Consider the following 23022-nt stretch of genomic DNA (forward strand, 5'->3'; position numbering starts at 1 on the left):
TCATTCAGCTTCATATGTACAGAGAGGGCCCAGGATTGGAGTTTCGTTATGCAAGCTGTTACATTTTTGGTGAGGTTAGGGAGGTTCGAATCTATCTAGAGAAGGGCAAGGATGTCATCTGCATATGTAAATAGAGTTTCAAAGGGAGATAGATGGAAGAATTTCAAAGAAGACATATAAATGTTGAAAAGAAGAGGGGAGAGGGGGTGATCCCTGGGGAATACCACATAGCGGTCTCCAAGAAAAAGACATGGTTCCATTCATGTTAACAGTGTAAGAGCGGGATCGTAAAAATTTTGAGAACCAGTCTAAGACTGTGGAATCAATGCCTATCTCAGAGAGTTGGCAAATTAGGATATTGTGGTGGACAACATCAAAGGCAACAGATAGATCGAATTGTAGTGGGATAGCAAACTTATTACGAGATTGAAGTTGATGAATCTTTGAGATTAAAGAGGCCAGCAGGGATTCAGTGCTGAAATTGAGTCTGAAGCCATATTGGCAAGGTAATAGAATGGAGAATCTCTCTTAAGTAAGATGAGATCTGAGTGGATATAATAGCCTTGAGCATTTTGGTCAGGAGAGGAATATTTGCTATAGGACGATAGCTGGAAGGGGAGGATGGGTCTAGATCAGCTTTTTTCAGCAGTGGGTTCAGGGCAATGTGTCCCATTTGTACGGAAAATAGGCCGGATAGTAAGGCTGAGTTGATAAGTCTGGTGAGAGATGAAATAGCCTGCGCGGGAATTTTCTTGTATAGGTAAGAAGGAGACGGGTCCAGGGCACATTTGCAGAATCTTAATTTGTAGCACAGTTTAGAGACCTGGGCTTCGGATACATGCTCCAGGGGTTTCAAGGCCTACATTTCCGGCAAGAATTGCGACTATGGAGGCGCCTACTGACGCCTACGGGGACCTCCTGTGTTAACCATGCCTATTCAACCCTTAGGTCCCGGAAGGCGCTGCCACAGTCACAGCTCTGGCACAGTTTGTGGAGGCACCATCTTTTATTCTTAATGACATTTTAATTGCTTTCAAATGACACAACGGCGTAATTATCGCTAGAAACAATTAATAGTAGTAGTAAACCAATTAAAACTGGCATAGATAGGGCGCCTAATTAGCGGCACCATTTATAGAATCTGAGCCTGGGTCTTGCATTTCTCTCAAGTGGCTGATTCCTGAAACCCATTAACCCCCCCCCAAAAAAAAGGAACAGGAAGGCATAGGGTTACCAGAGGTCTAGGGAAACCCAGCCATGTCCTCTTTTTAGATGACTGTCTGGGTGCCCAGAGGGATTTCCAAAACCCAGCGGTTCGTCCAGGTTTTGGAAGCCCCCGAGCTCAGGACTGCACCTGAAGACCCTCTGAACATGTGAGGCCATTGACGCGATGATGTCACAAACACACGTGCATGCGTGCGACATCGTGTCTACGTCCGCGCATGCACAGAGGCAGACGCAGCCCCGAGCTCGGGGATGGAGAACGGAGGTCCATGTGGGGTCAGGACTGGGTGGGGGCCAGATGTGGAAATCTGGCAACCCTACGAAGGCACAATACAGAAAGAAAGGAGCAGAGGTAGGTCTAGTGTGCAAGGGCAATACCACAGGGTAAAAGCAAATTTCATGCAGCATCCACAGCTCTGCATGTCTACAGCCTTTTTACACTTCTAGCCCACGTTACTAGTTAGGGTTACCAGATTTTTCAACGGGAAAGTCCGGACCCTAGACCCGCCCCCCAGGCTCGCTCACTCCCACCCATCCCTGTCCCGCCACGCCCCGTTTCGCCCTGTCACGCTCCTAAGCCCAACTCCAATCTTGCCCCAGCCCCGCCCCTCCCCCCACTGTCTTCTCTCGTCGGACAGGACATCCGCGCATGCACGGATGCGACACGATGATGTCATGCAAATGCGTGCGTGTGACATCATCATGTCATTCGTGGATTGCCCTCCTACACGAAGGAAAGCTTTTCAAAACCCGGACAAAGTGCCAGGTTTTGAAAAGCTGTCCGGGGAAATCCTGATGTCTGGTAACCCTATTGCTAGTCCTTTATAGAGAGGTTCAATCAGGCAAGATCCTCCTTGCTACATCCAGGTTGCATCTCTTGTGAGCTCCATCGGCTCAGTGAGGCTAGAACACTGCAAGCATTGTGTCAACCAGTGAACTCCTATCATTTGTTTAAATTATGGGACCCACGAGAAACAAATATTGTCAGACACGGCAAAGCTGTACAAAGACAAACTTGTGTCGCATAAAGAACAAATAGCTCTATTCTCCAAAATGATTCTTACTAAACCATACTGCTAAGAGATTTTGTGTTTACAGAACTGTGCACTGGAATTATTTTTAGGGCGACGGCCCTGTCCTCTTTCTCAGGACCCAGGTCAGCGTGATGTTCTGTCTCCCGGGTCTTAACTTTCGAGAACCACGTAGCCCTCGTGGCTGTGACACAAAAGACGAAGTCGGGGACTGGTGAGATCCAGGAAACCAGCGTGCAGCTGGAACCACTAATGGTACAACACAGGAAACGAAACACTGGAGAGAAAGAAAGGGGGGTGGAGGAGGTTAAGCGGCACCGATTAGGAATGTGGGAAATACAAAAAAAGGCTTCATGTTAAATGCAGGTCCCAGCATCTCAGACCATCACACTACATACGACATCCCCAAGCTCCCTGTGCACTATTTAAAATCTCACTGCCTTATGACGGCTGAATTTCCGTGATTTAATATGGTCTTACATAGGCATTAACTGAGACAGGATGTGGGTGAAATATTATCGCTGATCTTTTAGCCTTTCTTACACGCTAAAATATATCGTGCTTTTGAGAAAATAAAAGCCTCTGTGTTAGCCCAGATGTTTGGATGTGGAGAGTCTTATGATTGCAGAATCCAAAACATTGGGCTCCGAGAAAAGGGATACACTCCCCTCCAGTGTAGCTTACCCCCAAAAGAGCCAGCTCTATTGGGGCTAGTGGGTGCTGGACACCCATACTGTTGGGCATGCTCCTGCATTTTGTCCAGGAGAAAGTGGATGCTGCAGATGGGCAGACTGGATGGGCCATTTGATAACAATAAAGCTCTATGACATCACAATGCCGTTATAAAGAACCTTAGCCAATAGGGAGATTAGCCAATAGGGAGTGCTATAGATGGGCAGACTGGGTGGGCCATTTGGCTTTCATCTGCCATCATGTTTCTATAACAATAAAGCTCTATGATCTCACAATGCAGGCGTAAAGAGCCTTAGGGAGGGGAAATGATAGTGGATGCTGTGGATGGGCAGTTTGGATGGGCCATTTGGTCTTTATCTGCCGTCATGTTTCTATGAAATGTTGTTGCCTATGCATACACCCAGTGGTTATCTGAAGATAATACATTTCAAGCAAACATGATTCTGAATCTTGGGCCAATTTAAAGTCTCTGTGTAGCTCTGTCCACCATTGCCATATAGCACTTAAGTTTTCAAAGGTCTTTAGCTTAGGATTACCATATGGCTCTAGAAAAAGAGGACAGATCAAGACATCCGGGTTTTACATCCATTGCTTTCAATGGGACGTAAAACCTGGATGTCTCAATCCGTCCTCTTTTTTTTTTTCTGGAGCCATATGGTCCCCCTAGGTTAGCTAGCAATGCCCTCCTCTATTTTGGATACATTCTGGAAAGGGAGGAATGCTGGAATCCTCTTTTGCAGCCGAGGGTACAGAAGGTTATGTGCACTCGTATACCGTATTGCACCAAATAGCCAAGACCAGTAAACTTGCTTGTACTAACGAGTGGCTGTATCTCCGATGCTGCTCTGACTGTATATCCATAATTCTGGAGAAGTTTATAGTGTCCTAAGAGATTGATATACATGAGTAGTGGAAATAGACCTTTTCTATGCGCCATTCACCAGGAGGGCCATTATTCCAACAGCACAAGGACAAAGTGTGGTGGGAATGAGGGTTTTTATACATTTTGGAACAACTGAGACATGAGACCATATTGTTTAAGTGGTCATGTGCCATGGAGCACCCCAGTCCCTGGAGACAATCACAGGATAAGAACGCTGAACTGAAATTCGCCTCACAGTCAGACCGGGCAGCTGTAGCAGAAGCTTCAGGAGGAAACATTCCAGCTTTTCATCTGCTCTGTAATTTCCATCGTTAAAAAAAATCCAAACAAAACCAATCCCATCTCTGGGCTATGGGCTCCTCGGTCTTTTGATTAATGAAGCAGTAACACAAAATAGCAGGTGATTTTGAGGCTGCATTTAGATAAAAATGAGAAAAGTGGTCAAATACCTGAAAACAATATAAATCGAATGAGGTGGAGCCCTGCAGGACACAGACAAGGTCCGGGGCCTGCAGAGGAGGAGAAAGTGACCATACGAAGTGGGGGAAGGAGAGAGACCAGATACTGGCATCTTCACAGATGTCTGGGAGTTCAGCGTTTTGAAAACGAGAGTCAAAAGAAAGCAGCGTGGTCCAGCGCAGTACTGTAAAACAATCACTTTATTGCAAAAACAAGCTCAATGACTGACCTGTCCTGTCACAGCCAGAGAGCCACTGCTGACTCACTTGTGTCCAGAATGTTCTTCACTGTAATATTATCTGCCCTGGCATCACTTAACAATTGACGAACTCCTCCCCAGAAAATTTGGTCTTCAGGTTTTATGTTGGATTTCTCTGCATCCACATTTGCTTTCTCTGACCTTACAGCACGACCTGGGACCCCTGAGGAAAACGTGAAACACGGACCGCGTTGGGTCCTCTCCCCTTTTACGCACGTGTGGCTTTTGTCTGCATTTTTCAAACTGACTGAATAAAAAAGCCAGCATCAAGATCATCCTCGCCACAGTTTCTTTTGATTTTGGTCTTCCCATTTACTGTGGAATCGTTGGGTTTTCTTATTTTGTTGTCCGCTATTAGGATTACCAGACGTCTTTTTGAGGACATGTCTGGATGGCTTTTCAAAATCTGGCACTTTGGGTTTTGAAAAGCTTCCGATGTCGGGTCGGCAGCCGCGAATACATGGGTGCAACACGTGATATCACATTGCATGCGCAGATGCCGTCCCAATGTACGAACAGGTTAAGGGGGTAGGGGGTTAGAACTGGGCGGGCCTGGGGGCGTGGCCACGGGTCTGGATTTTCCTTCAGGAAGATCTGCTAACCCTATCTGCTACAATTCTACCAGAACCTGTCTTATTTCATTGCCCCAAAGTCACAGAATTACTGCCCCCCCCATCCATTCGCTCTGAACCAACATTCACCAAAAACACTTAACCCCCCCCAAAGTTAACGACCATCTAATCACTATTCTCAAAACTCAGTTCTGCAGGAGTTCAGGAGACACGCACACAGTGTTTTTAATCGCTGTTTTAGTATTGTCTTGCGCTGAATTGTCGTTGCGCTCAATTGTCCAAGCGCTTTTGTCTTGTGCGCATTTGACTTGCCACCGTAAACCACGTTGATCCTTTCACTGGAAAACACAGTATAACGAATGTAAATAAGCCATAAACTAGAATGGCTGCATCAGGGCAGATATTTAAATCAAATGGCACGGCAATTATTCATCCAAATTCTATAATGCCACTAAATGCTGATGTTTTAAAACAAGAACTGACAAGAGCCATCTCTTTATCAGGTGTCATGAAAGCACTCTTCTGATTTGTTCAGGGCTCAATTAGGATTTGCCTTCTGCACTGTGGAAGGCAAATTCTTATTGGCTGCATACCAAAGAGGAGGCGAGGGGCTTCAGAGCAAGGCAGGCAGACCACGCAGAAGCATGAAAAGCAGAAACAAGCCCCGATTCTAGCAGAAAGTGTAGATTAAAGATTAAACATTAACGCTGGTCTTCAAAATCAAACTCTCGCGTCTTCCATCTTTCCTCGATAAACTCATCATCCCTTTCTGCTCTTCCAGGACTCTTAGATCGGCCGATCAGAATCTACTGACCATACCTTCCATTAAAGAATTCTATTACACTAGGAAAACTAATTTCTCCGTTGTAGCTCCTACTTTATGGAACGCCATGCCACTCCAACTCCGTCTTGAAAATTCTCTTGACAAATTAAGATTTAAACTAAAAACGTTTTTATTCAAAGACGCATACCATACCATTTAAATATTTTTCTTCTCCCAACAGCCAGCAAATTAAATATGAACCACTTTTAAGAAGCGATCCCCTCCTCTGATGTTATATCCTCCTCCCATCTTCTCTCCCTTTTAAATTGTTTTCTTTTTATGGATGTATTTATCAACTTTCCTTTTCCCTTTATCCTCAAGCTCACGTTTGTACTTGTAATTTGTCTAATTAATGTTTACACTTTCCCCCCTTTTTATAATGATTTATTTTTAACCTTTCATTTTTAACATTGTAAACCGGCCAGGTGTCCGTCGATGGTTGGTATATTAAAACTTAATAAACTTGAAACTTGATTAACTTAAAAAGAAATTTAAAAAAAAAAAAAGCTATTTCTAGGTAAATTGTTTTATGGGATCTGAACAGAAAAGGGAATTTTTCTTTCTTTGAATTCATTTTTTGATGGGGAAGGGGCGCAAATCATTTCAAATCAGTCCGTCAATAACAGGGATCCCCAAAGTTGTCATGGGAACCTCACAGTCAGTCGGCTTCTCAAGATATCCACAATGAATACGTAGGAGGTATAACTGGATGTACTTGGACATGTCCTCTTTTTAGAGGAGGTGTCAGGATGGCTTTAAGACCCGACACTTGGGGCCGCGTCTGGAGGGTATCAACGCATGCAACGCAGCCCCGAGCTCAAGGAGAAGAGGTGGGGGGTGGAACAAATCTGGTAACCCTAACATAGGTAGTGCATGCAGACCTCTCCCATGCAAATTCATTGTGATTATCCTCAATTTCAGCAGGCCGTGGGGGCCCTACGACCAATTTGAGAAGCCCCGATCTACAAGCCAAGCATTCATTTCTCTTAGCGCCTTCCTTCACTGTTCTCATCGACAAATGCTTAGCAAAATTGGTACCTTCCCAACGGGTTTAGTTCTCTTTATAAAGCTCCACGAGCCTCTGTAGGATAAAACTGTAAAGTCAATCCCATGATTACAAAGCTTTACAGAACTGGACTAACCTATTGGCCCAGTATTACCTCCGTACCTTATGAAAGGCACTGGTTGGATTCTCATCCTTACCTTGGCCTCAGTTGCTGCTGGTTGGGCTGCACAGAGCTGGGGGCGCTAACGGAATATACTGCAATATATACAGCGTATACCTGACGGAGCACCTGAAGTACGGAGAAGTGAGCTGGTGGAAGTTTCAATATAGACGTTCTCAGAACCATGAACCCAATTAATGATAAAGGGCACACAAATTATAGTTTTAAGTTGGTCGCCTTATTTTCCAATCCCCTAGATTTTGCAGCTCCATCTGGCCCATGAACCATCTGCATTCTGAGATACCAGATCAGCTCTGAAAAGAGCGGCGGTCAGGCTAATCTTTGGGTTGAAGAAGTTCGATCATGTAACGCCTTCCTACCGACTTCTGCATTGGCTGCCGATGGAGGCACGTGCGAGGTTCAAGTTTGGATGTTTTTACTTTAAAGAACTATTCGGATTAGCCCCTAAATATATTAACTGACCTTTTCTCTTTCTCAACCAATAGACCTAAGAGAAGCTCACACTTGAATTTTGTTTCTCCACCGGTTAGAGGATGTAAATTTAAAAGACATCATCAACATCTTTTCTCACATCAGGCAGCATTATGAGGTAAAGATCTGGAACAATTGCTTATGGGGAATTTAGGAAACACCTAAATAACATATCTGCTCATGAAGTATTTAGGTAACCGACCTGTACAATCTTAGTCCACAATATCTGATCTTTAAAGCTGTTCATTACTAGCTCTTAACTTTGTTAATTCTACTCAATCTGTAACATCTTTTAATCATTGTAAACCGCATAGAACTTCACGGTCCTGCGATATATACTCTGTTATTATTATTATGACTCTCTTCATCAGGGAACTCCTAGCTTAGCCTCCGCATGTGTGGGTCGCCGGTCTAGATGGACCTAAGGTCTGATCCAGTGAAGGCATTTCTTATGTTCCCTTTTATTGTTGCTTAATGAGCTGTTTCAGACAACAGCTCAATATTCACCTCTTAATACCCAGAAAGGGACAACTAGTACTATATTGACATTATTTGTTGTTTACAGATATCCAGGTACTCAAATGCAGGAATCTGAAGCTTGTGGAATATGCTGCTAGACGCCTATGTTTCTGAAGGGAATTCTATAAGAGGCCATAAGAACATGAATTCAAGCACACCGTGTATCGTCAGGATCTGAGACTGCTTACCATCAAAAATTGCCCATTGCCCGTCTACTTCTGCATGCTTCAAATAGGAGTCTTCAATGGTTGGGTCATAGTCTGGCACAAAGATCTTCTGGAAAAACTGAATGGTGAGTGCACTCTTCCCCACGCCACCATCACCAACCACTACAAGCTTATACGTTGGGAGGTTTTCACTCAGAACAGCACTTGTAGCCATGTTTCCAATATCTCAGATCTAGAAGGGGGGGGGGGGGGAAAAACAGGATTTATTGTAACCTAAATGTATGAACCTCTGGTGTGGTCAATGGTGAAGAGCATGATGCTGTGGAAGTCAGGAAAAGCCCTTTGATGTATGCTCTAATCCAGGGGTCTCAAAGTCCCTCCTTGAGGGCCGCAAATCCAGTCGGGTTTTCAGGATTTCCCCAATGAATATGCATGAGATCTATGTGCATGCACTGCTTTCAATGCATATTCATTGGGGAAATCCTGAAAACCCGACTGCATTGCAGCCCTCAAGGAGGGACTTTGAGATCCCTGCAAGTCTAATCCCTTCAACAAACACTATCTAGGATCTCTTAGGGGGAGGGGTTCTTAACCCAATCCTCAGGACACATCAAGCTAGTTAGTTTTTCAGGATATTCACATTGAATACGCACGAGACAAGAAGTTTATATGCATTGCTTACAAACCTATACCTATTTATTGCAGACATCTTGAAAAGCCGACTGGCTTGGTGCATCTTCAGGACTGAGTTGAGAACTCCTGAATTTGAGTGACCATTTTCTGGAGCTCCATGTCAACTGGGATTGGGAGAAGCATGGCCGGTTCTGATTTTATCTTGCTTTATGCTCGACCGTGTAGTCCTGCTTTAATCCTTAGGCAAAACAACTAAGATTGCATTGCTATACATGCAAGGGGACAAACCTGGACCAGTTGAAGCTTGTTCCTACTGATTTGGAGCTATATAGTTGTCTTCTACTCTTTTGGTTCAGTTATATAGTTGGTTACATTAACACAAGACTAGAATTTAGTCAAATACAACCTTCATCTAACAGCTTATATCTAGGTAATCCCTTTCTTCTCCTTTTCAGAGACTTATTTGAGCTGGGAAATCAAAATTGTGCTTTCAACCTTTATACAGGCATGAACATCTACACAGAGAGAACTAAGTTTGACTGCATGTTCATCAAGTTTAGGAAAAAAGAAGCAAGAATAGATTATATCTCTTAGAACTGATTTTTTTGTTAGGAGTACTGGATCCAATCTGACCTTGAACTCCAAGTAGACAAGAAGTGACCACAGGCATTCTTTCTCCTAGATGTCTACTTTTAGAGATACCAGAAGAATGATTCAGGTCTGAATCAGAGAAACTAAAACAAAGCTCTGTAACACTGGAAGATGTAATGGGCCAATTTGATAAACTGAACAGTAGCAAATCACCTGGACCCGATGGTATACATCCCAGAGTGCTGACAGAATTGAAAAAATGAACTTGCAGAGCTATTGTTAGCGATTTGTAATTTTTCTTTAAAATCTAGTATAGTTCCAGAAGACTGGAGCGTGGTCAACGTAATGCTGATTTTTTAAAAAGGGTTCCAGAGGGATCTAGGAAATTATAGACTGGCAAGTCAGACATCAGTGCCGGGGAAAATGGTACAGACTATTAAGAACAAAATGATAGAAAATATACATACGCATGGATTAACGAGAGAAAGCCAACATGGATTTACGGTAGTCAAGGGAAATCTTGCCTCAGCAATCTACTGCATTTCTTTGAATGTGGATAAAGGTGAGCCGGTTGATTATTGTGCATTTGGATTTTCAGAAGGCATTTGACAAAGTACCTCATGAAGAATTCTGAGGAAATTAGAGAGTCATGGGATAGGGCAGGGGTAGGAAACTCCGGTCCTCGAGAGCCATATTCCAGTCGGGTTTTTAGGATTTCCCCAATGAATATGCATGAGATCTATTTGCCTGCACTGCTTTCAATGCATATTCATTGGGGAAATCCTGAAAACCCAACTGGAATACGGCTCTCGAGGACTGGAGTTCCCTAACCCTGGGATAGGAGGTAATGTCCTAGCATGGATTAAGAACTGGATGAAAGACTGAAAACAGTGGGTGTAAGTGGTCAATATTCTCAATGGAGAAGGGTAAATAGTGGGGTTCCCCAGGGGTATGTGCTGGGACCCCCACTAAGTATGCCATGGGATGACATATTCACTTTGCTTGGTCCCCTACTCCCACCCTCCCCATGGCACCCTTTCCATAGTATCTTTCCCTCCGACTCCCCCCCCCCCCTCTTTCACTGCAGGGATCATGAGGAGAAGAGAAATGCAGTGCTGCACATTAAATCACTTCTTCCTCCATTGGCTTAGAGCAGACTGTTCATGTGAAGCCCAGGATTGTAGGGAAGCCCACAGGTCACAGAGAGTTGTATCTAAGCCAGCAGAGGAGGAAGTGATCGAATGAGCAGTGGTTCAGATCACTGTGGGGTAAGGTGGGAAAGATCTGATGCTGGCACTTTGCAGAATTCTGTACAGCATCCCCCCAAATCACCAAACTTAAGAGCTGGGCATAGGTTCAGCAGAACTTAAAGTTGACCATTCTATAATCTTAGCACCTCAATATATATGCCATTTGTGCACTAAAATTAGAACACTGGTACTTACATGTGTGAATTAGAGAATGACACGGGGACAAATTTTTTCCCTGTCCCAGCGGGAAATCATTTTCTCATCCCGACCAGTTCTTTTCCTATCTCTGCCCCAGTCCTGCAAGCTCCATCCTCATTTGCACAAGCCTCAAACACTTTAAAATCCTAAGTAGCAACATTCTAGAGCTCAGATTGTGATGTCATAATGCCTAATTCCACCAATGCCTAAGCTCCGTCCTCATCTGCACAAGTCTCAAACGCTTTAAAATCCTAAGTAGCAACATTCTAGAGCTCAGATTGTGATGTCATAATGCCTCATCCCACCAATGCCTAAGCTCCGTCCTCATCTGCACAAGCCTCAAACGCTTTAAAATCCTAAGTGTCCGAGGCTTGTGCAGTTAAGGCAGAGCTTACAGGAATGGGGCAGGAATAGGGACAGCGACAAAACATGCTGGGACTGAGTTCCTGCGGGGACGGGGATAAATTTGTCCCCGTGTCATTCTCTAGTGTGAATGTTACATTCAATTGTGTATGAGGGGGTGTTGAAAAAGTTCTTAGCTCCCAACTTCCTAAATTCTGAGCATTAATTTTGCCACTGTTATTTAATTTTGCAAAGTGTCAATTTACAGAATCATAATGCTATGTTTTTGAAATGCTTTCAGATCATTGATTGAACAACGTCAGCAAAAAGTGTGGAATTTTCAAGTGTGGAGTTCCAAGCCGTCAAAGTTCCTATTCCTGCAGAAGAAAACATCAAAGGAAATCCATGAACGTATGATGCAAACCGTTGAGTGGCAAATGCCCATCATACTCCACAGGGAAGAAGTGGTATGCAAAGCTTCAGCTTGGAGATTGAGACGGAAGGTCTAGGAGGCCACAAACGGTGTCAGCTCCTGAAATTGTTGACCATGTCTATGACCTGATTTTGGCAGACTGGAAAATATTGGCTAAAGCAATTACCGAGACACTCCATCTATTCAGGGAACATGCTGGGTGTATAATCCGTGAGCAGCTGGGTATGCAGAGCGTTTGAGTGCCGACAAGAAACAACGTTGAGTGGACACTTCCAAGTTGATTTTGCAGCATTGACAGTGAGCTGGTGCCAACCTTTTGGAATGGCTGGTTACTGTTGGTGAAACATGGTTACCCCAATATGCTTCGGGGACAAAACAAGTATCCATGCAAGGGCAGCCCTCAGGTTCTCCAAGGCCAAAGAAATTCAAGACCCAGAAGTAAGCAGGAAGGTCATGGCCACAGTGTTTTGGGATCAGGTGTTGTAATGCCTTTCCTCCTAAATGACCAAACAGTTTGCAGATTATTGTGCTGATTGAAGAAAAAAAAAGGAGAGGGAAGTTGCAGAAAGCAGTTCTCTTTTGGCAAGACAATGCACCTGCTCACAAAGCTGGCAAAACGACGGATGCTTTGACACAGTTGGGGTTTCAGTGCATAGACCATCCACCCTACCTCACCAGATCTTACTCTTATCTGAAAGGGTGACAATTTTCAAACGATTCGGAGGCGACTGCAGCAGTGAAACAGTACTTCAGTGACTGGACAGTATTGTTTCGGAAGGGTTACAGAAACTTTAGACACGATGGGCCAAGTGTGTTGAACTTGGGGGTGAATGTATGGAATAATTTGTAAGTTTCATGGCTCTAGATCAGTGTTTTTCAACCTTTTTATACCTATGGACCGGCAGAAATAAAAAAATTATTCTGTGGACCTGCGGTTGAAGAATACTGGGCTAAGTTGTGGGTCAGACCCCGCCCCCATAATAGTACTAATTGCAACTTGCACGTCCCGTGCCTCATCTGGAAGCCTTCTCTCTGACGTTGCAACGTTAGAAAGATGGCTTCTGGTTCAGGCACAGGACACACGTAGGAGCCATTGTCCGTGGCTTTGTGCGCTGAATCAGTTAGGAAGAGGGAGCTGGCTCAAAGATAACGCCGCATCGATCGCACCGTGGACCGGCGGTTGAAGAACACTGTTCTGGGCCTGATGCACGTGATGGCCCTGTGGACCTGCAGGAAATTTCTGTGGACCGGCACTGGTCCGTGGACCGGTGGTTGAAGAACACTGCTCTAGATCATTCCCTTCTCGGTTGGGCTGAAAACCTTTCAGGCACACTTAGGGCTCCTTTTACAAAGCCGCGCCAGGGCCTTGACGTGCGGAATAGCACGCGCTAAATTGCCACGCGCACTAGCTGCTACCGCCTCCTTTTGAACAGGCGGTAGATTTTCGGCTAGCGCAGCTTATGTAAAAGGAGCCCTTAGTGGTAATTTAGAATGTGAGCTCACAGGTTTCATAGCGTGTATCTACCAGGGGGCATTCATGGGGAGGGGGGTAGAGGCATAGGTGGGTCCCCCACATGCACTAAAATGCAACATTTACATTACATTAGTGACTTCTATTCCGCCAGTTCTAGGCGGATTACAAAAGAAGATAACTGGATATTTCCAGGAAAATTACAATTTAGGGAGTGTTTTACATGATTGAGACTTTGAAGAGAAAAATTACAAGAGTGGTAGAGACTTTGAGGGGGAAATTTACAAGAGAGGAAATGGACAAGGGGAAAAGTTAAGATATCTTCTCATATTACATTACATTACATATTTCTATTCCGCTTGTACTTTGCGATTCTAAGCGGATTACATTGGAAGATAACTGGGCATTTCCAGGAAGTTACATTACATTGGAAGATAGCTGGACATTTCCAGGAAGTTACATTACATTGGGAGATAGCTGGACATTTCCAGGAAGTTACATTACATTGGAAGATAGCTGGACATTTCCAGGAAGTTACATTACATTGGGAGATAGCTGGACATTTCCAGGAAGTTACATTACATTGGGAGATAGCTGGACATTTCCAGGAAGTTACATTACATTGGGAGATAGCTGGACATTTCCAGGAAGTTACATTACATTGGGAGATAGCTGGACATTTCCAGGAAGTTACATTACATTGGGAGATAGCTGGACATTTCCAGGAAGTTACATTACATTGGAAGATAGCTGGACATTTCCAGGAAGTTACATTACATTGGGAGATAGCTGGACATTTCCAGGAAGTTACATTACATTGGGAGATAGCTGGACATTTCCAGGAAGTTACATTACATTGGGAGATAGCTGGGCATTTCCAGGAAGTTACATTACATTGGGAGATAGCTGGGCATTTCCAGGAAGTTACATTACATTGGGAGATAGCTGGGCATTTCCAGGAAGTTACATTACATTGGGAGATAGCTGGGCATTTCCAGGAAGTTACATTACATTGGGAGATAGCTGGGCATTTCCAGGAAGTTACATTACATTGGAAGATAGCTGGGCATTTCCAGGAAGTTACATTACATTGGAAGATAGCTGGGCATTTCCAGGAAGTTACATTACATTGGGAGATAAATGGGCATTTCCAGGAAGTTACATTACATTGGGAGATAGCTGGGCATTTCCAGGAAGTTACATTACATTGGGAGATAGCTGGACATTTCCAGGAAGTTACATTACATTGGAAGATAGCTGGACATTTCCAGGAAGTTACATTACATTGGAAGATAGCTGGACATTTCCAGGAAGTTACATTACATTGGAAGATAGCTGGACATTTCCAGGAAGATACATTGGAAGAAAGTTGGACATTTCCATGAAATTACATTACATTAGAAGGTAGTTGGTGTCAAGTTACATAGTGAGGTTTCAGGTTATTTTGTGACATAGAGAAGAAGATTCCAGCATGATGGGATTCATGTTAGGTTAGGTTAACCGAATATGTTTTTTGAATAGTAGTGTTTTTATTTCTTTTCGGAGTGCTTTATAGTCTGTTGTTGTAGTCAATAGGTTGGATATGGAGGGGTCAAGTTTCACTGCTTTAGTAGCTAGGAGGCTGTCGTATAGTTTTTTGCGTTGGGTACCTTTGAGTGCTGGGTAGGAGAATGGTGTCTGGGTTCTCCTAATTCTGGGTGAAAGGTTTCGATTTAGTATGGTGATTATTACACCTCCTTTTGTACAGCACCTAAATGTTGGTATACAAATGACAAAAAGAGCGATGTCCTAATCACCATACAAATTAGCTTTATTGATTTATTTTTAAAAAAAAGATACGTTCCAACAAGAATCTAAGTTTCGGCGCTGATGCTTTTAGCCACAAGCGGCGTTTTTTGTTCTGGTGCTCCAGCAAGAGATCGTGTCCCCTGATGAAGGGCATAACCTTATGCCGAAACTTGGATCCTTGTTGGGACGTATCTTTCTTAACAATAAAGCTAATACGTATGGTGATTAGGACACCTCTTGCCTTTTTTTTTTTTGCTGTTTGTTCCTCTACAATTTCTTCTCTCGGTTTGGTATGCAAATGATGCCTTATGCTCTATATTCTATAATCGAATCCGAGCGCCAACATGCTGGTCTAGAATTCAGTGTCAGCATTTTGCTGCCCAAATTTGGGGGAACCTTTGTGGAATTGCCCTTTCCCAAATGATTCACCATGAAGCTAAAACTGCCAGAAATTTTTAGTTGAACGATATTCCTCTTTTTGAATTTTTAGTCTTTTTTTTTTTCCTTTTTCTAATGCCCCTTCCCCTCCTCCCCACATTTCTGGGTCAGTAGTCTTTTCCATCAGAAACATGCTTCAGCCACACCCCATCAGAAGATCTGTTTTACTGCACTGGCCTGCTAGGCCTTCCAGGGTTCAGCTTCTCTCTGATGTGGATCCCAGCACTAGTAAAATTAATCATTTGTTTTGTTGTTTGACAAAAACTGACCTACAGCAGAGCAGGCCCAGCTATAAAAGCCTATTTCTAATGGCGTTCGAACCACAAAGGTAGCAGATGTAAAGAATTCTGTGTTTTACTCAGGAACATTCACACTAGAGCTCTGTGCATACATTTTTCCAGCCCTCAAAATATTTTTACCCCTACTAGAGCAGATTGAGCCCTCATTCTGTCGAGAAAGGGTGTTCTGTGTGCATGTGTATACAGTAATTTTGGAACCCTGTAAAGCCAGAAAAAAAAAAAAAAAAGACATACCAGTTCAAACTACCTGGGATTGAAACCCCTCCTTATTTCAGTAACCAGAGCAATTCTTCAGCTTTAATTGGTCAGTCAGCTTAGGTTCAAGTCTTGAATTCTCAGACAGAAAATCACAAACCTCAAGTTGTTCAGGAATCCATTAGGCTAGAGTTACTCAATTCTGGGTCCTCAAGGTCCACAGGCAGGCCAGGTTTTCAGGATCTATGCACGAGATAGATTTGCATACTAAGGCAAAAAGGGCAAGCAAATCTCGCTCATGTGATAAGACAGACACTACAGTGAAGAGTCACAGAAGCCTTTTTAGTTGCCTTTATTCAGTTTTGTTAAATTAATAAAGCACCAGAAATAGGGTGTTCCGTTGGGTCTTTTCTGTTATAGCCCCGATATTCTGTGATCAGGTGATAAACTAGACCAATCGAACCATTGTATTACATTATTTACAATTTGTACCCACTTAATTAGGTAACTTTAGTATAGTACAATGGTGGGTTTGGTCCAGTTTTATCACCTGATAATACGATTATAAAAGCAATAAAGTTGTCATTTGTCTTCTGTTTATCAATTGATGGTAAGCGCATATTAATATTTATAACAAACTAGTCTTTAAGCCCGTTACATTAACGGGTGCTAGAATAGATGTGTGTGTCTATCTTTCTATCTCTCTCTCTCCTTGGCCGCTTTCTGTCTGTCTTTCTTTCTATCTCTCTCTTTCCTCAGCTGTCCACCACCACCACCACCCCTTGCCTGCTTCCCCCTTGTCCAGCCCTTCTCCCTTTGTTTTATCTCCCCCCTGTCCAGCAGCACCCCTTCTCTGCTCCCCCTGTCCAGCAGCAGCCCTTCTCCCTTCGTTTTATCTCCCCCCCTGTCCAGCAGCACCTCTTCCCTGCTCCCTAACACCTGCTCCCAAACCACCGTTCCTACCCTCCCTCCATCCTGGCTTCCTGGTCTCTTCTGACCCACCAGTACGAACCACTGCTGCTGCTCTTCATTCGCGTCTGCCCTCTCTTCAAAGCAGCCTGCTGAGGATCGCCAGCCGGCTGTAGCAAACCTCGCAGGCCGCTCTCCACCTCAGTAGCACATTCCCTCTGACATGATCCTGCCCCTCCTCTGACGTATGGGATCATGTCAGAGGGAACGTGCTACCGAGGTGGAGAGCGGCCTGCGAGGTTCGCTACAACCGGCCAGCGATCCCCAGCAGGCTGCTTTAAAGAGGAGGGTAGACGCGAATGAAGAGCAGTAGCGGTTTGTTGTCTGGCGGGCCAATTTTGAACACCCCGCGGGCCTTAGAGTGAGTGAGGGCAGGCGGGGGGAGTCGTCGGCGTGTTCTCCACCTCCTTGCGTCCGTGGTCGCCATGTCAAACTCCGCATGCGCAGTAGGACTGGCATGGAGCTACGGCTCACGGATGCAGGGATCATGAAGTTTGAAGTGCGCATGCGCGCTTAGGGTTTTATTATAGTAGATAGAGGAGTCCTTTTACTAAGGTGCGCTAGCTGATTTAGCACGCATGCTAACGTGTCCATAGACTATAATGGGCACGTTCGCATTTAGCGCACGCTAAACCGGCTAGCACGCCTTAGTAAAAAAGGACCCCAGAGATTTGAATGAAAATGATAAAATTAGATCAATGAAGACATGGGTCTGAATTGCCACCACAATTATGGATTGTGGTTTACCCTTCGGAGAGTCCTTCCCACAAAATATTAGATTTAGTAGAAAGTACATAGTGCAGAGGTAGCACCAGGACCTTTGGGAAATCCCTGCTATTTTTACATTTATGGTAGACCCTGCTGACTGAATTTTGCCATATTTATAATTATTTATTTGTTATTAAGAAAAAGGCTTGAAGGCCTGGCTTTTTGCGCTACTATATGATGTAAGTTTGATCAAGGATTGATTTTATTTCTACTATGAATTATTTCTATAGCGCTACTAGATGCACAGAGTGATGCTCAGAGTCTCAAAGAAGACAGTCCCTGCTCAAAAGAGCTTACAATCCAAGCAAACAAGACAAAGAGGATGTCATGGATACAGTTAAGGGGAAGGGTTAATCTCCTGGCTGGGTTGGAGGGCAGATGGGAGAACAGGACAATCAAGCCATTGTGACATCACTGATGAGGTTGACTCTTATTGGTGGAATGAGGCATTATGACATCACAAGCTCAGCTATGCTTCCCAAAGACTGAAACTCTTCACACTACTACTATGAATTATTTCTATAGCGCTATCAGACGTATGCAGTGCTATACAGAGTCACAAAGAAGAAAACAGTCCCTGCTCCAAAGAGCTTACAATCTAAACAGACAAGACAGACAAATAAGATATCATGGATACAGTTAAGGGGAAGGGTTAATTCAGCTGGCTGGGTTGGTGGGCAGTGGAGAGTAGGGTTATGGATTCAAAAAGGTGGGTTTTATTGACTTGCATTAGGTTTGAACTATTTTAAAATTGTATATTTTTGTTTTTAATATTATTTTGTTGGTAATTTTATCGAAATGAGAAATTGTTCATTGAGGCCCGGATTCTATAAACGGTGTCTAACTTAAGTTGGAAAATGCCACTGAAAAATGTAGGCGCCGGAAATTTAGGTCTTGAAAACCCTGGCCTACGTTTCTGGTGCCTACCTTTGCCAAAGGTGTGATTGTATAAACCCAAAAATAACCTTTTGGGAAAAAACTCTAACTTGAGGGTGAATCCAAAACACAACAGTTCTCAAAAATATATATAATAAAGGTCACCCAACATTAAACTTACCCTAAGTGCTCAGAGCCATATGGTGGAGAAACCGCAATCAAGGACAAGCCCCTAAATGCAGCAATCATTTTTAAACCATTGTGTGTCCATACAAACATATAAAAACAAACTATTTTCTCATATAAATGTACCGAGACTTGCACACTTTATGTAAGAACATAAGCAATGCCTCTGCTGGGTCAGACCTGAGGTCCATCGCGCCCAGCAGTCCGCTCACGCGGTGGCCCAACAGGTCCAGGACCTGTGCAGAAATCCTCTATCCCCTTTTCCAGTAGGAAATTATCCAAACCTTTCTTAAACCCCAGTACCGTACTCTGCCATATTACGTCCTCTGGAAGCGCATTCCAGGTGTCCACCACACGTTGGGTAAAGAAGAACTTCCTAGCATTCGTTTTGAATCTGTCCCCTTTCAACTTTTCCGAATGCCCTCTTGTTCTTTTATTTTTCAAAAGTTTGAAGAATCTGTCCTTCTCTACTCTCTCTATGCCCTTCATGATCTTGTAAGTCTCTATCATATCCCCTCTAAGTCTCCTCTTCTCCAGGGAAAAGAGACCCAGTTTCTCCAATCTTTCTCTCTCTCTTTCTCTCTCTCCCTTTCTATCTCTCTCTCTCTATTTCTCTCTGTCTCCCTTTCTGTCCCTCCCTACTCTCTCTATGCCCTTCATGATCTTATAAGTCTCTATGATATCCCCTCTAAGTCTCCTCTTCTCCAGGGAAAAAAGCCCCAGTTTATCCAGTCTCTCAGTGTATGAAAAGTTTTCCATCCCTTTTATCAGACGTGTCGCTCTCCTCTGAACCCTCTCGAGTAACGCCATATCCTTCTTAAGGTTCGGCGACCAATATTGGACGCAGTACTCCATATGCGGGCGCACCATCGCCCGATACAACAGCAGGATAACTTCTTTCGTTCTGGCTGTAATACCCTTACACCTAGCATGTGATGGAAAAATGTGGATTAACGTCTCTTTCGGGTTCTCATGCATTTTGCCAGAACGGCTGCCCAGAGAACCCATTCTTCACTTAAATTAGACCAAGTGGTCAACTCTTTATCTGTAAAAAAAAAACAAAACCTGCACCAGTTTGTTAATAAATACTTGCTTGAAACTGATTTCCTCGATGATGTTGGAGGGTACCTCCACCAGATTGTTCCGAGTAGGGTTACCAGATTTTCCTACCCAGTACTGCTCCCAGCCCCGCCCCCCAGACGGCATGCGCGCATGTGCAGACATGACGTAATGATGTCACGCGTGCATGCGTGCGACATCACCTCATTGCGTCCATGCGTGCCCTTCAATAGCCGGACAACGTGCTGGGTTTTGAAAAGCTATCTGGACCCCTGGACATGTCCTCAAAAGGAGGAGATGTTCGTGGAAATCTGGACTGAACACTTAAGTTCTTCGCCTACGGATACCGTATGAAAGTTAATGTTGGGCGATTCTAAAAATGACACCATCACGTGATTGACATGTGATCGGAGGCAGCCGCTTTTAAGGCGGCCACCAACGGTGCCGTTTACAGGATTCAGGCTCGAATGTTCATGTAGTGTTATAAATCACTTCAATACCATGTTATACAGTAATAAGCGGCATAGAAATTCAATCAAGCAAAACAAATTCACGGATGCATTTCTTACTAATTAGCTCATGAATTAGGGGATTGGTTTCATGTTTGACTCTCTTAATTTATTTCCAGCTGTATTGTAACATAAAAGACAACAGGCAAAGCCTCTCAGGTTAGTCAGCCACACTCAGCATCTCCCTGGGGACGGCTGAACTGCGATGGAAACGATAGAAGCAGCTGTAATGAACAGAGCCATGGTGGGAGGGAAGAGCCGGTGGGCCCAGATGGCACATGTAGCAGGCTGCCAAAAATGTGCTTTTCCATCAATCAGACAAAGAACATTCTGTAGAGAAATGACACAGGGACAAATTTTTCCCTGTCCCCGCGGGAACTCATTTTCCCGTCCCAAAAGAGTTCTTTTCCTGCCTCTACCCCTGCCCCATTCCTGCAAGCTCCGTCCTCATCTGCACAAGCCTCAAACGCTTTAAAATCATAAGCAGCAACATTCTAGAGCTCAGAGTGTGATGTCACAATGCCTCATTCCACCAATGCCTAAGCTCCGTCCTCATCTGCACAAGCCTCAAACGCTTTAAAATCCTAAGTAGCAACATTCTAGAGCTCAGATTGTGATGTCATAAAGCCTCATTCCACCAATGCCTAAGCTCCGTCCTCAAATTCACAAGCCTCAAACACTTTAAAATCATAAGTGTTCGAGGCTTGTGCGGTTAAGGCAGAGCTTAAAGGAATGGGGCAGGAAGAGGGGCAGTGACAAAACTCATGGGGACGGGGAAATTGAGTTCCTGCGGGGACAAGGACAAATTTGTCCCCGTGTCATTTTCTAACATTCTGGGCTCCTGCTCCAGAAATGCGGCAATCAAACCTGAATAGTGGACGATGTAGACCGAGAAAGCGTCTCAATAGAACTGAACTTTAAGTTTCTGAAGGGAAGTATAAAACCAGGTTTGGGGGGGATGCGCCTGGCCTGTCTTCCTTGGAAGGGGCAGCTAGGAGGTTCCATTCTTCCTGGAGGTGGTCAAGAAAGGAGCATGGACAACCATAGTACACATGGTTTACCTTGCTCTGGAACCCACAGCTTTGGCTCCCTGCTCAAGGAGCTACAGCAGGGGTAGTCAATGCCGGCCCTCGAGAGCCACAGGCAGGTCAGGTTTTCAGGATATCCACAATAACGATACGAGATGGATTTGCATGCACTGCCTCCTTGAGATGCAAATTTATCTCATACATATTCATCTTTTCCAGAGAAAGGAAAATGGTAAAACCAGAGGACATAATTTGAGGTTGAGGGGTTGTAGATTCAGGGGCAATGTTAGGAAATTCTATTTTACGGAGAGGGTGGTGGATGCCTGGAATGCGCTCCCGAGAGAGGTGGTGGAGAGGAAAGCGGTGACTGAATTCAAAGAAGCGTGGGATGAACACAGAGGATCTAGAATCAGAAAATAATATTAAATATTGAACTAAGGCCAGTACTGGGCAGACTTGCACGGTCTGTGTCTGTATATGGCTGTTTGGGGGAGGATGGGCTGGGGAGGGCTTCAATGGCTGGGAGGGTGGAGATGGGCTGGAGTAGGTTTTAATGGCAGTAGGAACCCAAGCACAGAACCGGGTAAAGCTTTGGATTCTTGCCCAGAAATAGCTAAGAAGAAAAAAAAAAAAAAAAAAATTTAAATTGAATCAGGTTGGGCAGACTGGATGGACCATTCGGGTCTTTATCTGCCGTCATCTACTATGTTACTATGGTGGATATCCTGAAAACCTGACCTGTTTGTGGCTCTCGAAAACCGGAATTGCCTACCCTCGAGCTAGAGGAAGAGATGTGCAGGGGTTGTCAGTCTGGTCCACAGCGATACCTTGATGTATATATATAAAAATTGAGCGCAATTCCTGTTCCCAACTAGCAGTGAACTGAACAGGACTACCAGTCTAGTGTACAGCTATCCCTGGAGGCACAGAGTGCCATAAGAATGATAGATCACTGGGCAAATCTTAAGCTGACCGAGTGAAGCAGTTAAGCTGAACCCTTGGCTAGCCCAATTGGTACTCGAGGCCCCTACCTACCTTAGCTTCAGAAAACTACTCAAAACGCACCTTTTCCGTGAACAGGTCCTTAACCCCTTTCCACCTGCAACTACCCCTTTCCCACTCTCACACCGCTCCTATTGCTCTCCCCCTTCCTCCCCTCCCCCTACTTGGTCTCCTCTTTCGTTTTCTCTTACCTTCCATCCCTACCTTCGATGCTGCTTGTACTTTTGATAAAACTCTGTTAAAGCATCCCCACGCTCCCTTCTTCGTTGCTTGTAACTTTGTCAAAATTTTGTAAATCCGTGTGTCATCGCGGATCTTAATTAACGGATGTGAACCGCCTAGAACTTCTTGGGTATGGCGGTATACAAGAATAAATTATTATTATTACAGAGAAAGGACTTGAAAGCTGGAAGCAGTGGAGCTGGTAGGTGCTGATACCTTAAAGAAACAGGAGGAAGGGTGCCTCTCGTGGGTGTTGATCAGCCTGCTTCTTCTAAGAGAAAAAAGCGTTGGGTAACAGAGGCACCAGGGAGTGAGAGAGAGTAGAGAACAGTATGACTGGAACACAGGAGATCCGTTTGCTTACAAAGAGGGAGAGCAGTAAAGAACAGGACATAGTTAAGTTACTTGCTGAAAAGTAGAGACTGACATGGCAGGAAACCGTCCCCATGTCATTCTTTAAGGGGAGGTGAAGAATCA

At 44.3% G+C, this 23022-nt stretch overlaps 1 protein-coding gene across 2 annotated transcripts in view; it reads right to left on the bottom strand.

The window, feature by feature from the left end:
- MRAS (muscle RAS oncogene homolog) overlaps window positions 1-23022 on the bottom strand; it is an 85253-nt gene that overhangs the window by 25527 nt on the left and 36704 nt on the right. The window contains exon 2 of one of the 2 annotated variants that reach the window (XM_033945949.1): window positions 8310-8520. The exons of the other annotated variant lie outside the window; for it this stretch is intronic. Within the exon in view, the coding sequence (XP_033801840.1) occupies window positions 8310-8502 (193 nt within the window). The 5' untranslated portion in view covers window positions 8503-8520. The remainder of the gene's footprint in view (window positions 1-8309; window positions 8521-23022) is intronic. 2 annotated transcript variants of the gene reach the window in all.

Source organism: Geotrypetes seraphini, chromosome 5 (genome assembly GCF_902459505.1).
Source record: "Geotrypetes seraphini chromosome 5, aGeoSer1.1, whole genome shotgun sequence".
NCBI lineage: Eukaryota > Metazoa > Chordata > Amphibia > Gymnophiona > Dermophiidae > Geotrypetes > Geotrypetes seraphini.